At 48.2% G+C, this 16495-nt stretch overlaps 2 protein-coding genes across 3 annotated transcripts in view; one reads left to right on the forward strand and one right to left on the reverse strand.

Moving 5' to 3' along the window:
• Positions 1 to 652: 652 nt before the first annotated feature.
• Positions 653 to 5121, forward strand: LOC308275756 (UPF0450 protein C17orf58; the record flags this gene model as incomplete). The annotated part of the gene is made up of 4 exons (XM_080714109.1): positions 653 to 728; positions 3219 to 3704; positions 3823 to 4014; positions 4931 to 5121. 4 exons carry the CDS (start codon positions 653 to 655, stop codon positions 5119 to 5121), a joined length of 945 nt encoding a protein of 314 aa, XP_080570235.1.
• Positions 5122 to 16250: 11129 nt separating this feature from the next.
• Positions 16251 to 16495, reverse strand: part of BPTF (bromodomain PHD finger transcription factor) — a gene marked incomplete at both ends in the record, with an annotated part of 152889 nt that continues 152644 nt past the window's right edge. For both annotated transcript variants that reach the window (XM_080713422.1, XM_080713423.1), the window contains one exon: positions 16251 to 16287. In XM_080713422.1, coding sequence (XP_080569548.1) covers positions 16251 to 16287 — 37 coding nt within the window. The remainder of the gene's footprint in view (positions 16288 to 16495) is intronic.

The raw sequence follows: 16495 nt of genomic DNA on the forward strand, positions 1-16495 counted from the left end.
TGTCAGCAACCTAGGGTCAAAACAACCAAGTTTCAAAACAAAAAAAGGGTTGGTGGGGGGCTAGCCTGGGGGTAGAAGGCCTCTGCCTTCAATGCCCATTAACCTCAACAATAGAAGATAAAACACATCAGGGCGTGGTGTGGTGGCGCAGGCCTGTGATCCCAGGACTGGAGAGGCCGAGACAGGAGCTGGAGGACAGCTTCAGCGACTGGCGAGGGAGGCGCTCAGCAACTCAGCAAGAGCCTGTTTCCAAAGAAAAGGGTGTCCCCGAGAGGTAGAATGCCCCCGGGTTCAATCCCAGCACGGCCCAAACAAAACCACCAGCAAACCGCCCACACAACACGCGAACAAAACCCCCGATTCCACGGGGCGGGTGGAGAGTGGAGCGGGCCACGCACACGCCCGCTCCCTCCCGCCTGGAGTGAGGTCTGGGGTTGCGGCTCTTTGGGGCATGCCCGCCTTGCCACCGTCCCCCCACCAGCCCAGGCTGCCCTGGGCTCCCGTTTCGTTTGTTGTCCCGGAATCTAGCCGAGGCTCGGGCGCAGGTGGGCCGGGCGCCGAGCATCCTCGGGGAGACCCGCGGCCTGGGGAGGGGGCTCGGGCGGCGAGGGCCGCCCCGCCTCGCCCGGGGCCGGGAGCGCGCGGCGGCGAGATGACAGCTCGGGCGCTCTGGCTGCTCTGGCTGCTCGCGGGGTCGCCCCCCCAGGCCCGGGTGGCCCCCGGCGAAGGTGAGGTCGCTGTGATCGGAGCCCCGAGGGGCGGGGCCCGCGGGCGGGGGGCTGGGGGGGGGCCGCAGGCCGGTCCCCCAGGTCCTGTGTGTGTGGGGGGGGCGGCCTTTGGGGAAAGAAGGCAGTTCGCCGAGTGAACCTTCCCCGGCGGGCGAGCCCGGCAGGCTGGAGAAACTTTGCATGTTAAGTAGTTGCGCCTTCCCCGGAGGAGGGAAAGTGTCAGGGGAGGGGTCGCGGCGCCTGGGGGGAGACCCTCTCCCCGCCGCCCCAGCCAGCGGCCTCGGGACACCTGGGCCGGCTCTGCCTTGAGACACCGTAAGCACGATTCATGCACGAAACGAAATTGTTAGGGAGCTCGGGAGAAAGAAATGGGGGTGGGGGTGGGGGTGGGGGGTGGTCCCCTGCGAAGATCCTGTTTTTGTTTTGCTTTGCTTTCTCGATGCTCTGCTCCCTTTGCTATCTCTGGGAAAAAGAGCTTCCGCACCTCACAGGGCAATTGGGCTTTGGGTTATTTTTCCACAGGGAAATCGGATGACTTCAGCAGCATTTAACCCAAATATCGGGTCATCTTTCCCATGACAACAGATGATATCAACGGGGAAGCAGTTGTGGGGTCAACAGTTGACAGCCAGGCGCTGGGCAGCCACAACTTTACTCAGCTGTGTCCTGTAGCGAGGCTCGGTCACCTCTGCGGAGCCCAGAACCCTATCCATCTTACTGCAGCTCTTAACGCCGGGCAAAGCTGATTTTAAAGATGACCCATTGGGCAAGAGAAATCGCTTGAAACCAAGCGTTACCCGAGCTGCAAATAGGCGGACCCAGCTCTTTAATGCAATGAGAGAGAGAGAGAGAAAAAAAGACTGCTCCCCAGTTCCCGAGTCTGATTGGAGGGCGCTGGGACCCAGGCAAACAGGGAGCCGAGGTTGTATAACCGGGAATGGAAAGGTGCCCAGCTCCCAGGCTGGCCGGTTGGCTCACCAACCTGTCTGCAGAGCTGAAGAAAATCATTAATAATTGGAGAAAATGTGTCTTCATGCCATCCCACTTAAAGAGATTTTCTCCACCTCCTAATGGGGGTAAAATTGGAAGTCATGGTGTGCTTTTATACTTAACGAGGGGCCTCGGCCTCCCAGCCAAGCCTTTAAAAACCTTTCTAAGCTGTGGTTTACCAGTTAAGTGGTGTCCAAGAAGCCAGATAAAAATCCACTCACAAGTGCTCCATTCTGCAGAAACCAGGATGAGTGTGTAAACAGCGATGGGAAAACCAAATAGTTCGGTTGTCAGGGGCGCTTAAACAATTAGGAGAACCTGGAACAGGAGACTCCTCCCCTCTCCTGGGGCTTGCTCTTGGGACTTGCTCTACAGACTGTAAATAGCAGAAAGGCGGATGTTTATACATACATACATACATACATACATACATACATATGTGTGTGTATGTATGTATATATGTATATATATGTATATATATGCATATATATATATATATATATATATATATATATATATATAAAAGGAAGGGCATAAAGAGTTTGCTGTTTAACCCGTTATCAGAAATATTGAGTCCTAGGCCGGGCGTGGTGACGCACGCTTGTAATCCCAGAATTCGCAAGGCCCAGACAGGAGGATCACGGTCGAGGGCAGCCTCAGCTACTTAGTGAGGCCCTCGGCAAGCCAGTGAGACGCCACTTCAAGAAATAAAAGGAGCCGGGCGTGGTGGTGCACGCTTGTAATCCCCGCGCTTGGGAGGCTGAGACAGAAGGATCCGGTTTAGTGGACAGCCTCGGCTACTTAGTGAGGTCCTTTGCAACTCCGCGAGACCCTGTTTCAAAAATAAATAATAAGTAGAGGTGGGGGTGTAGCTCGGAGGTAGAATGCCCCTAGGTCCCATTCCAGTACTGCAAAAAAAAAAAAAAGTTAATTAAAAAAGAAATATTGAGTCCTAGAATAATTAGAGAGCTATTATGTGAAAAGCCATTGATTTGACAAAGCTCCTGATCACCCTCGCGGCCCCTGCACTTTCTGGGGGGCCCTTTGCCAGGAGAGGGGCCGGGACCGTGCCCCTCCCCTGGCCACGGGTGGCCTCCCGGTTCTCCTTCATTCACTTCCAGGAGCCTCCCCACTCCTACTTCTGCGGGTGTTCATTAAATCTCCCAGGACCCCAATCTCTCTCCCAGGGCCCTCCTCCCCCCTTTTAAAAAAATCTTGATGAACTAGGGATCGAGCCCAGGGGCATTCTACCTCCAAATGCACCCCCAGCCCTCTTTATTTACTTACTGCGGTGCTGGGGACCGCACTCAAGCCCACCCTAGCTCTAAGCCACACCCCCAGCCGGCCCCTTTTTAACGTGAGCTCGCCAGGTGGCTGAGGCTGGCCTCGACCCCGCGATCCTGCTGTCCCGGCCTTCCCAGCACCGGGATCTTTGGGCTCCACGGGCCTCGGCTCCCCGCCCGGCCTCCCGCTCACGGGCCTCCGCCCTTTCCCCCGCAGCCTCGCCGCCCCACCGCACGAAGCCGGACGCCGCGCCCGCGCCCCGCACGCAGCCGGTCCCCGAGGCGCCGCGACGGCCGCGCACGGCGGAGGCCGCCCCGCGGGCCTGGCCCGACGACGCCCGGCGCCGGAAGCCCCCGCCGCCCGCCGAGGACCCCGCCGGCTTCCGGGAGAGCGCGCGCGCGCCCGCGGCGCCGCCGGACCCGCGCCTGGCGCAGGCCGAGAACCGCGCGTCGCGGCGCCGCGCGTCCCCGCCGGACGAGGCCTCGCGGCGCGCGCGCCCCCGGGCCCTGCGCTTCCCCGGCGCGAGGCCGCACGCGCATGCGCACGCGCCCGACCCCGCCCACAGCAACCGGCCGCGCGCCGCCGCGCCGCCGACCGGCTCCGCGCACGCGCACGCGCCGCCGCCCGGGGACGCCGAGCCGTGCGCGCGCGCCTGCAGGACGGAGCTGGACGCGCGCGAGGCGGTCTGCGGGAGCGAGTTCGGTGAGCGCGGGCCCGGCCCAGGCGAGCCTTCGCGAGCCCCGGACCCCGGGGGGGTTTGCCAAAGCCGGAGAAGACCCGGAAAGTCGCAGTCACCCCCCACTCTTGTGTTTGGAAGCAGCAGTGAACGGCGTGGTGCACGACGTGGACGTGCTGGGGCCCGGGATCCGCCTGGTGACCCTGCTGGTGGACCCCGGCGGGCTGTACAAGATGGACCGCCTGTACTTCGCCCCCGACGGCGTGTTCTTCCGAGTCCACCTGTTGGCCCTGGACGCCCCCGGTTGCAATAAGCCATGCCCAGCGTTTAAACCTGGTACTGAGCCGACCCGAACGACCCCTTCGGAGACGTACTTCATTTTCGTGGTGCTGGGGATGGAACCCAGGGGCATTCTACCTCCCGGCCACACCCCCAGCCCGTTTTATTGTTTGCTATGGAAACGGGGTCTCTAGGTTGCAGAGAGTCGCCCTAAGCTGGCGAAGCTGTCCTCCAACCTGCAATCCTCCTGGCTCAGCCTCCCAAGTGCTGGGACTATGGGAATGTGCCACCACGCCCAACCATAGGTGTATTTTATTTATTTATTTATTTATTTATTTATTTATTTATTTATGGTACTGGAGATGGAACCCAAGGGCATTCTACCTCCGAGCTACACTCCAGCCATATATATATTTTGCTCTTTATTTTGAAACAGGGTCTCACAGAGTTGCAGAGAGCCTCAAAAGTAGCTGAAGCTGTCATCGAACCGCGATCCTCCTGTCTCAGCCTACCCAATTGCTGGATTACAAGCGTGCGCCTCCGCACCCCCCCGCTTACCCCAGCACTTTTTGAGAAAGAACTATGACTAGTAGAATTTACAGCAGGTGTCATTTTGGCCCCTCTGATTTAAGCGCCCTCCCCCTCCCCCCAAAAAAAAGGTGAGATCAGCAGGGATCGCCATAAAGCAGGTACTTAGTATCTTAACAAATAGGGTGCAAGAGAAATCTGTGCCAGAGGGAGAAGAGGTTCTGTGCAGAACCGAGAAAGGCCCTTCTCCCCTTGGGGTAACAGCACAGGGTGTGCTCTGATGCACTGTAATGCTGATTGTCTGCCTGTTGTCAGGAGGTTATAGCTTCTACAGGGCAGCAAGATAAGACTCCGTTCTGGGCGTTTCCTAAAGGTGGTACCCACGGCTCTCCTGGGCTCAGGGCACCACGGACAGTGCTCACTTACACTTGGTTCTTTCGTCCAGGCATCAGGTACATCGTGATGGGCCACATCTACCATAAGCGCCGGCAGCTCCCCGCGGCCCTGCTCCAGGTCCTGCGAGCGCGCCTGCGGCCGGGAGACGGGCTGCTCAGGGACAGCAGCAGCTACGTGAAGAGGTTCAACCGAAGAAGGGACCGGCAAGTTCTGGGTGCACTGCGCAGCCCCTGCCTTTGAGACGCGGCCCGCCAGGCATTTGCGGGTCACAAGGGGCTTGCAATTCAGCAAGTCCTCAAAGATCTAGCTCTAGGTTTTGGGGCCTTCCTTTAAAACCGGGCCCACAGGCACTGTGCAGGCCGAGCACAGCCCCAACCCCACCCCGAAGTTATTTTCTTACTTAAAGAAGGCCGATGTAGTGGGCCCGGGGCCCTCGGGAAATGCACCACATCCAGTACCAGGGCTTCGCACAGGTGCTGGGCCTGTGGTCCACAAAACAGATCACTGCTTCGGGTTCCGTTTTTAAATTATTTTTTAATACATTCTTCAGTAAAAAGAGTTAACCAACATTTCTTGAATTTAAATATACAACTTTGAATCGTTTTTGTCATGTATCAAACCAAATTTTATACTCAGACCATACCATTTAAAATTCTGTACATTAACAGCGCACTGGTCAAAAGAACATATACAGACGGAATGTCATTCAGGTCACACACGAGGGTCAGCGCTTAGGGTAAATGGGAGACGTTTTACATTAAAGAATACCGAAGGGCTTAATTCCAGCAAACTACCATTTAAAGCGAGTGTTCCTGATGTGCCAAAATGTAAGATACAGGGTTTCCATGCCTCCCTGCTCCCATAACTCATGTTCTGCGCCAGCCTGGCAGCTCTTACAGTGCTCACTGTTTCTGGGTGTATCTGATAGCATTTTTCTATTGAGACCAAGTATCGTGTTTGTGTTTGTAAAGCAGTAAACCTTGCCTTGAAATCAGATCTTGGATGCACCTGTTTTTTTTATTTTTAAGTCTCCCTGAGCCTAAACGTTTGGGAAAAAGCGTTTTCTCAAACTCATTTCTAAACCCTGGAGCCAATATTCTTCAGTGACTACTCCCACTTGCCAGTTAGTTTGCAAAAAAAGTTTTTTCTTTTCTTTAAATTTCAGTACTGGGGATTGAACCCAGGGGGATTCAACCTCCAAGCTATATCCCTGGCCCTATTTTTAGTATGTATGTATGTATGTATGTATGTATGTATGTATGTATGTATTGGCACTAGGGATGGAACCCAGGGGTCTTCTACGTCTGGGCTACACTCCCAGACCTATTTTATTTGGAAACAAGGTCTCACTAAGTTTGCTTCGAACCGGTATGATTCTGTCTCAGCTTCCCAAGTACTGAGATTATAAGTGTGCGCCACAACACCCGGCTTTTCTTTCTTTCTTTCTTTCTTTCTTTCTTTCTTTCTTTCTTTCTTTCTCTCTCTCTTTCTTTCTTTCTTTTTTTTTTTTTGCCGGTCTGGGATGGAACCCAGGGGCATTCAAACTCCGAGCTACACCCCCTGCCGTATTTTTTATTCTTTATTTTGAAACAGGGTCTCACTGAGTTGCAGAGGGCCTAAGTAGCTGATATTGTCCCTGAAACACAATCATCCTATCTCAGCCTCCCAAGTGCTGGGATTACAAGCGTGCGCCACTACACCCGGCTCCAGTCCTATTTTTTATTCCTTATTTTGAAACGTTCTCACTGAGTTGCGGAGGACTAAGTAGCTGAGGCTGTCCGCGAACCTTGGATCCAACTGTCTCGGCCTCCCAAATGCCTAGATTACAAGTGTGCACCACCATGCCCGGCTTACTCTATTTTTTATTTATTTTTTTGTGGTAGGGGAGTTCCTGGAAGCCCTTCTACCTCTGGGCTACAACCCCAGACCTATTTTATATATATTTTTTTCTTTTTTTTTTTTTTTTTTTTTTTTTTTTTTTTGGTGGTACTGGGGTTCCTGGAAGCCCTTCTACCTCTGGGCTACAACCCCAGACCTATCCTATTTTATATATATATTTTTCTTCTTCTTCTTCTTTTTTTTTTTTTTGGTGGTACTGGGGTTCCTGGAAGCCTTTCTACCTCTGGGCTACACTCCCAGACCTACTGTTTTATATTTTTGAAACAGGGTCTCTTACGCCAGCGTGGCTGGCTTCGAACCTGCGTGATCCTTCTGTCCCCGCCTCCCAAGCGCAGGGATTACAAGTGTGCACCACCACGCCCGGCTTATTCTTTATTTTTGAAACAGGGTCTCACTAAGTTGCAGAGGGCCTCACTAAGTAGCTGAGGCTGATGGAGAACTGTGATCTTCCTGTTTCAGCCTCCCAAGTACTGAGATCACAAGCATGTCCAACTATGCCTGGCTGCAAAAAATGGCTTGATCACTAGCATAAAAAAATTTTTTTTTAGGTACTGAGGATTGAACCCAGGAGTCTTCTAACCACATCCCTATTTTTTAAATTAATTAATTCTTTTTTGTGGTACTGGGGATGAAACCCAGGGGCTACACTCCCAACCCTATTATTTAGTCTTTTCTTATTTTTTGAAACAGGATCTGAGTTGTGAAGAGCCAAGCTAATTAGCTGAGGCTGTCCACGAACCACCATCCTCCAGTCTTCGCCTCCTGAATGCTGAGATTACATGTGTGTGCCACCACGTCCGGCTATTTATTTATTTATATTTTTTGCGGTACTGGGGATAAAACTTAGGGGCATTCTACCTCCTAGCTACAAACCCAGTCCTATTTTTTTTTTTTTAAAACAAGGTCTCAGAGTTGCCAAGGGCCTAAGTAGCTGAGGCTGTCCGAGAACCGCGATCCTCTTGTCTCAGCCTCCCAAAGTGCTGGGAATACAAGCGTGTGCCACCACGCCCAGCCTCAGCATGTCTTAATTCAAACCAAAATTTTTTTTTCTTTTTTTTTTTTTTTGAGGATCTGGGGATGGAACCCAGGGGCATTCGACCTTCAAGCTACAGCCCCTGCTCTATTTTTTATTATTTGTTTTGAAACCAGGTCTCACTGAGTTGCAGAGGGCCTAAGTAGCTGAGGCTGTCTGTGAACCGCTATCCTCAGGTCTCAGCCTCCTGAATGCTGGGATTACAAGTGTGTGCCACCATGCCCGGCTCAAAACTTCAATAAGAGAGAAAGCCGGGAGTGGTGGTGTACACTTTTTTTGAGGGAACCCAGGGGTTTTGTACCTCTGAGCTATACCCCCAGCCATATTTTTTTATTCTTTATTTTGAAACAGGGTCTCACTGAGTTGCAAAGGGCTTCACTAAGTAGTAGCTGAGGCTGTCCACGAACTGCCATCCTCCTGTTTCAGCCTTCCAAATGCTGGGATTACAAGCTTGTGCCACCATGCCCAGCTTGGCATACTTTTTTTTTTTTTTTTGCAGGTCTGGGGGCGGAACCCAGGGGGCATTTGATGTCTGAGCTACATGCCCTGCCCTATATTTTATTCTTTATTTTGAAACTAGGTCTCACTGAATTGCAGAGGGCCTCACTAAGTAGCTGAGGCTGTCCATGATCCTCCAGTCTCAGCCTCCAGAATGCTGGGATTACTAGTGTGCGCCACCATGCCCGGTTTTGGCATACACTTTTAATACTTGTAAGGTTAAGACAGGAGGATCACAGTTCACAGCCAGCCTCAACTACTTAGTGAGGTCCTCCGCAACTTAGTCAAACCCTGTTTCAAAATAAAGAATAAGGTTGTGTGTGGTGGCCCACACTTGTAATTATAGCACTTGGGAGGCTGAGACAGGAGGATCTCACAGGTTCGAAGCCAGCCTTAGCTGCTTAGTGAGGCTCTCAGCAACTTAGTTAAGACCCTGTTTCCAAATAAAGCATAAAATGGGTCTGGGAGTATAGCCCAGAGGTAGAAAAGCCCTTGGGTTTCACCCCCAGTACCACAAAAATAAAATAAAATAAAAAATAAAAGCCAGGCATTGTGGCACACCCTTGTAATCCCAGCATTCTGGAGGCTGAGACCAGAGGATCACATTTCATTGACAGCTTCAGTCACTTAGTAACTCAGCAAAACCCTGTTTCAAAAAATAAAAAGACTAGGCTGGGTGTGTTGGCGCATGCCTTGTAATCTTAGTACTTGGGAGGCTGAGACAGGAGGATCGCAGAGGTTCCAGGTCAGCCTCAGATACTTAGTGAGGCTCTCAGCAACTTAGTGAAAGCCCTGTTTTCAAATAAAATGTAAAATAGGTCTGGGAGTATAGACCGGTACCATAAATAAATAAATAAATAAATAAATGAATAAAATAAAAAGACTAAAAAAATAAGGCTGGATGCCAGGCGTGGTGGTGCACCCTTGTAATCCCAGCATTTGGGAGGCTGAAAACGGAGGATCGGAGGTTCATGGTCAGCCTCAGCTACTTAGTGAGGCCCTCCGCAACTTAGTGAGACCCTGTTTCAAAATAAAGAATAAAAATAGGGCAGGGGGTGTGGCTCAGAGGTTGAATGCCCATGTTCCATCCCCAGACCAGCAAAAAAAAAAAAAAAAAAAAAAAGGGCTGAGTATGGCTCAGAAGCACAATGACCCTGGGTTCCATCCCCAGCATTTCAAAAAACTAAAAATAAATAAATAAATAAAATAAGGAAACTGCCTGGGTAAACTAAGGCCATTGTTAAAGAGCTTGGCCACAGACACACAATCAACCCAAGAAGCAGGGGTTAGGGGTGTGAACAGGAGAAGAATCTCCTTTTAGTCTGGCGTGGTGGTGCACACCTCAGAAACTCACTGAGACCCCTTTCAAAATAAATCAAAGGGGCTGGGCGTGTGGCGCATGCTTGTAAACCCCGCGCTTGGGAGGCTGAGACAGGAGGATCGCGCAGGTTCGAAGCCAGCCTCAGCTACTTGGTGAGGCTCTCAGAAACTTAGTGAGACCCTGTTTCCAAATAAAATATAAAATGCGTCTGGGAGTATAGCCCGGAGGTAGAAGAGCCCTTGGGTTCCATCTCCAGTACCAATAAATAAATAAATAAACCACTCAAAAAAGAGAAAAAAATCTTTTTTCCCTTAACATTCACTCAGGGCTGGACATGGTGGTACATGCCTGAAAACCCAGAATTTGGGAGACTGAGACAGGAGGATCTTGAGGACAGCCTCAGCAAGTAGTGAGACTCATCAACCTAGGGAGTACCCGTTTCAAAATAAAGTAGGGCTTGGGGTGTAGCTCACTTTCCAGTGTTCAATCCCAAGCACCACAAAAAACCTCAAGAAAACAAAACAAAACAAAAATTCAGGGCATTGAATACAGTTGTTAATTATGGAAAATTTTAATGAGCTAATTCATTATCATTTTTTTTTTTTTTTTTGGTGGTACTGGGGGTGGAAGTTAAGAGGCTTTCTACCTCTAGGCTATACTCCCAGACCTTTTTCTATTTTATTTGGAAACAGGGTTTCACTAAGTTGCTGAGAGCCTCACTCAGTAGCTGAGGCTGGCTTCAAATCCATGCGATCCTCCTGTCTCAGCCTCCCAAGTGCGGGGATTACAAGCATGCGCCACCACGCCCGGCACCATTATCATTTCTAATCCTATTTTTTTTTGTGTGTGTTACTTGGGATGGAACCTGGCCAGGGGCATTCTATCTCTGAGTTACACCCTGGAGCCCTATTTTGTACTCTTTATTTTGAAATAGGGTCTCACTGAGTTGCAAAGAGCCTCACTAAGTAGCTAAGGCTGGCCCTGTGAACCACGATCCTCCTGTCTCAGCTTCTCAAATGCTGGGATTACAAGCGTGGACCAACACATCTGGCTTCTAATCCTTTTATCTCATGGGCAGATTTTTCTTAGCACGTGGATTCATCCTCCAAAGACCATATACACATATAATAGTTCCTCATGGATGCAATACTCACTTGCCATTGGGAGTGGTTTAACAGTACCCTTCCTTCAAATTAACTTGTTAAAGAGTTCAAGGGGGAAAAAAAAGAAATTTTCTTTTTGTAGGGAAAGATCAATAAATCATGAGCTTTTTTTTTTTTTTTTTTAAGAAACTAGCTTTTAAAGACTTTTTTTTTTTTTTTTTTTTTTTTTTTTGTGGTACTGGGGATGGAACCCAGGGGTTTTCTACCTCCGGGCTATACTCCCAGACTATTTTATATTTTATTTGGAAACAGGATCCCTTAAGCCAGCTAAGGCTGGCTTTGAACCTGCGCGATCCTCTTTTGTCTCAGCCTCCCAAGCACGGGGATTACAACTGTGCGCCACCACGCCTGGCTAAAAATTTTGTTGTTTAACCCGGGCATGGTGGCACACGCTTGTAATCCCAGCATTTGGGAGGCTGAGACTGGAGGATCTTGGTTTGTGGACAGCCTCAGCTAGTTAGTGAGGCCCTCTGCAACTCAGTGAGAACCTGTTTCCAAACAAAGAATAAAAAAATAGGGCAGGGGGTGTAGCTCCAAAGTCAAATACCCTTGGGTTCCATCTCCAGACCCGCAAAACAAAAAACAAAAAAAAAAACCTCCAATTTTTTTGGGTGGGTATGGGGATGGAACTCAGGGGCATTTGACCTCCGAGCTACACCCCCTGCCCTATTTTTTTTCTTTTTTTTATTATTCTTTATTTTGAAGCAGGGTCTAAGTTGCGAAGAGCCTAAGTAGCCGAGACTGTCTGCTAACTGAGATCCTCCGGTCTCAGCCTCCCAAATGCTGGGATTTACAAGCGTGTGCCACCAATCCCAGATATTATTTATTCTTTATTTTGAACAGGGTCTCACTGAGTTGCAAAGAGCCTAAGTAGCTGAGACTGACTGCAAACCTAGACCCTCTTGTCTCAGCCTCCCAAATACTGGGATTCCAAGCGTGTGCCACCACGCCCGGCTGTTTTTAATTTTTTTTTGGTGAACCAGGCGTGGCGGCCCATGCTTGTGATCCTAGTACTTGGGAGGCTGAGATAGGAGGATCACAGGTTTGCAACCAGCTCCAACAATATGTGAGGCCCTCTGCCACTTAGTGAGATCCTGTTTTAAAATAAAGAATAGGAAGAATAGGTCTGGGAGTGTTGCTTGGAGATGGCATATCCCCAAGGGCATTCTACCTTTAAGCTGTACTCTGGTCATTTTTGTTTTCTACGTTGCTGAGCCTGGCCATGGAACCTATAATCCTGGCTGGCGTGGATGGCACACATCTGTGATCTCAGGACCTGGGAGGCCGAGACAGTAGGATCATAGGGTTCACTCCATTTTCATCAATTTAGTGAGACCCTCAGTAACTTAACAAGACTCAACTTTAAAATAAAAAAGGGGCATAGCTTAGAGATAGAATGAACCTGGTTTCAATCCCCAGTACAAAAACAAAACAAAACACCAAAATAACCCCGAGATCCACCTGCCTCAGCCTCCCAATTAGTAGGATTATGGGCTTGCACCACTTTGCCCGGCCTTTAACACTGACTTGTAAGCACAGTGTGGAAGTGTACATCTGTACTCCCAAAACTCAGGAGGCTGAGACACAAGGATCACAGTTTAGAGGCCACTGTGTAGTGATTTAGTGAGATCTTGTTGCAAAATAAAAAGTAAAAAGGGCTAAACCAGGCATGGTGGCGCACACTTGTAATCCCAGTACTTGGGATGCTGAGACAGGAGGATCACAGGTTTGCAGCCAGTCTTGGCTATGTAGTGAGGCCCTCTGCAACTTAGAAATTTAGACTGTTTCAAAATAAAAACTAGAGCTGAGGGTGTACCTCAGAGGTGTAATCTCCTGGGTCCAAACCCAGGTCACAAACACAAAAAAGGGCTCAGAAGTAGCTCTGTGGTAGAATCCCACTGGCTTAATCCCCAGTACCAACATTAAACAAACAAACCTAAAATAGCCGGGCGTGGTGGTGCACATCTGTAATCCCAGTACTTTGGAGGCTGGTACAGGAGGATCGCAGGTTTGAGGCCAACTTCAGCAACTTAGCAAGATCCTGTTTCCAAATAAAAAATAAAAAGGGGTGTAGCTCAGAGTTAGAATGCCCCTCTAAAATCAAACAAACACCAACACACACACACCCAACTTGTCACAATACATAACCTTAATTTTAGGACACAATTGAGTTTGCAATGAGCAAGGGTTTTATTATTAATTTTCAAATACAGATTACTTCTGAAGTTGAATTTGGTCCAAATTGGGTCAAATGTGATCTTCTGAGAAATGCTTTTTTCAGTATCTCATTTTAAGTATGTAGACGCACTGCAGACCACTTCAAATGATTAAAAACCCTTCTCTGCGGGCACCCTTCTCCTCAACACTGACAGCCACTTGCTAAACACAGACGCCAGCACCATTCCCATTTGAAGACGGGAAGCCGAGTGTGCTGGGACCGCGGCGGGCGTCCCACAAGCGCTGTCTGCCAGGGTGCGCCACTGTGCAGATTCCAAAGGCCACGAGGGGGTCTCTTTAATATCAGAAGTACAACAGAGTAGCCAAGAGTTTGCCTTCATAGGAACGAACAGAAAAATGAAAGAATTTTTTTCATATTCTAGGAAGGTAGGTCAAAAAACAGTAGCCCGTCTCGGGGTTTCTAACACTCAAGACAACCTGAGATATAAAATTGTTAATTATTTCAACCTAATGCAAGACATTACAAATCCTGAAGGATTTGGGTAGGGAAAAAAAGCTTTAGCCGTATTATAGAAAGGTCTTAAATAGGGACTACTCTTGGCTGATGGAACACAACACTGAAAGTATTTTTAGTGAAAGAAATCTATGAATGCAAATGAAATATATTTACTGGCCCCAAGACTGGGGTAGAAACATCTTGACAGTTTCACAAATGTACACTATACTACTTGAATTATTGCAAGGAAAATAACTATTTCAATGAATAGTAGAAGCTTGTCACAGAATACTTATAGAAAAGCAGCTTTTGAGATAACTTTTTTTTGGGGGGCAGTACTGGGGATTGAACTGCATTCTACCTCGGAGCTATATCCCCTGCCCTATTTTTTTTATCCTTTATTTTGAAGCGTGGTCTAAGTTGTGGAAGGCCTAAGTAGCTGAGGCTGGCCAAGAACCCGGGAGCCTCCCGTCTCAGTCTCCCAAGTACTAGAATTACAAGTGTGCGCCACCACGCCTGGCAAGATAACGTTTTGTGAAAAAATTACTTTTGAAAGACCAAAGTTCTACAGTTGATAAAACTATAAAATGTCTTTATGTATTTATATTGCAAAATGGGTCTATATCCTTATACACATATGAAATTAACATCTTCCTGGTCTCAGGATTTCCATCAAATTTACCTTTTTTGTACAGTTTGACAATGCCAACAGCTTCAGAAAATATATCAACCAGCCACTCAACCAACCAACAATTGTTTCATTAGAAACTGCACCAAATCCAATGTCAAAAACATTACTTTATTTTTCTAGGATGAAATGTCCTATTACGTACAAAAAGAGTTTAGAATTTGCCACAATTTGTTAAAAACATAGCAATCTATTGCCTACAGGTAGGAAAGTTCTTGCTGCGACAAGTGTTTAATGATTAAGCTCATATATATTTATATATATGAATAAATAGTACAGAAACTGTGACATGGTGAGATGCAGAATAACTTTATAATTCGTTAAAATGTAGAATTCTTGCATCAGCACAGCGCATACAATATGTAACATTTTTTTTAAAACTAAAAGGACAAAATAACCTGTATTGACTACTTCCATCTGAATAGTTAAGCAAAGATTTTGTTTCCACATTGAGCAATTGATTATTCTCTTTAGTTTGTAAGCTTAGGCCTAAGTGCCATCTTTATGCACAAAAAGGGATGGGCTCCATTAGACAAAGCTGACCCCGAAGAACCTGTACACCTGAGCCTGGGGTAAGAAAGAACCCGGAACCGTAGCAATGCCTTTCTTTTAAGAAAGGAAGGTCTGGGGAAGGCTTTGCATAGCAGGGTAACATTAAACAGAAGGAAACCTTTAAAAAAACAACAAGGTAAATTGCAGAACTCGGTAGGACAAAGCTAGTTATGAGTTAGTGCAAAATCTAGGAAAAGTTTTGCAAAGCCGTATAATCCGATGCAGGCAGATCTTAGAAGCCATTATCACAAGAGCCGTACAACGCGGGAGGCGTGAACACGGGAAGGCAAAGCAGGCTCCGCGCGCCGTCCCCTGCAGTCTCTGCTCCTTTCCTAATGCTTCTGCTACTTTTCCTTACATGGAGCCAACAAACAAGACACACACAGAGGATGAGTCGTCTAAAAACGCCCCTCGTACAACATAAGCGTCTCCCTGGGTGCAAGCTCTGCCTGGAGTCACAGAAGGTACAGACCAAGGCAGCGGGCGTGTCACACCGCGGTGACCACCAACCCGTCTCCCGATGTAGGATGAGCACCCCGGAGGTCTCTGACCTGGGTTGCAGAGCCAAGGGCCACTGCTGTCCTGGAGGCCCCATCCGGTGCGGGCCTTTCATCCACTGGCAGATCCCCCCACCCCAAGGCTTACAGAGAATCATCAGCGCACAAAGACACCTCCATCTGTGGGAGAGAAATTATCTCCATTTATTTTGTTTCATATACATCCATAGTTGAATTTTAATACAAAAAGAAAAATTAGAATCTGACAAATGTTTACAAACAAGATACCTTCAAATAGATTTTGCTCACTTTCCCCTGGTGGAGAGTGAATGACAAATTATGCCGGATGTTCAAGGCAGCAGAGGCCATAGTCCAGGCCCGCCCAGCCCAGCCTTTACGCAAGCAGAACTTTCATCTACCGTGAACAAGAAACGCATTGTTGATTCCCAGTTGTGTGTGTGCACACGTGTACATAGCAGCTCCTTTCATAGAAAGAAAAGACATCGAGAGGTCGTCTTGTACTTTTACCTTCAGGAATCATGATAAGATACAGGATGGATTACATGTAACCGGGGCTGGATTTTATAAGAAAAAATAATTAGCTGACAAATGAGGGCAGCAATAAAAAAGCGTCTTTTTTGCAACAATAAATAAATACAGTCAAAGTTTTCTGTGAGACTCTAAGCCAGCTTCTTCACTGAAGAGCAGACGTGGCATCTCCATGGAGTTACACTTCACCCCATAGTATCTTTTTTTTTTCTTGTTTTTTTTCTTTATTTTTTTTTCAACAAACAGTTTTCCCGCTTCTGCCACAACAGTAAAACCATTTGATCTTGACAAAAAAATGGTGTCGTTGACTTTGCTTTTCCCTTGACCGTTGGACAAAGTTAGCCAAGAATATAATTGGACTGTATGAGCAGTAAAAATGAAGTTAGGCCAAGTCTTGTCAGGATGACCTGACTAAAATCATCTGGCTCCTTACTTTAAGATAGTTCAGACAACCAGATTCTTGCTGTGTTTTAGGTTAGGTTAACACGCTGAACTTTAAGAAGCTGTAGACTGCAGTTTGTTGTTATGAGACCTACAGAATACAGAGAAAAGGGAACGATTAAGCACCCTTCATGTTTGGAAACAATGATGCTCTCAGGTGGATGCCAAGGCCAGGCTGGGGAGCAGCCATGTTCTTCCACTCGCCCTTGGCAGGCCAACGTAAGAGGACAATTACAAAACTTTAACCTGTAATAGTAAAACTTTTTCCTGTACACTAGACATGATAACTCATTGGGAAA

This window comes from Muscardinus avellanarius (assembly GCF_963383645.1).
Source record: "Muscardinus avellanarius genome assembly, chromosome: 16".
In the NCBI taxonomy this organism is placed as follows: Eukaryota; Metazoa; Chordata; class Mammalia; order Rodentia; family Gliridae; genus Muscardinus; species Muscardinus avellanarius.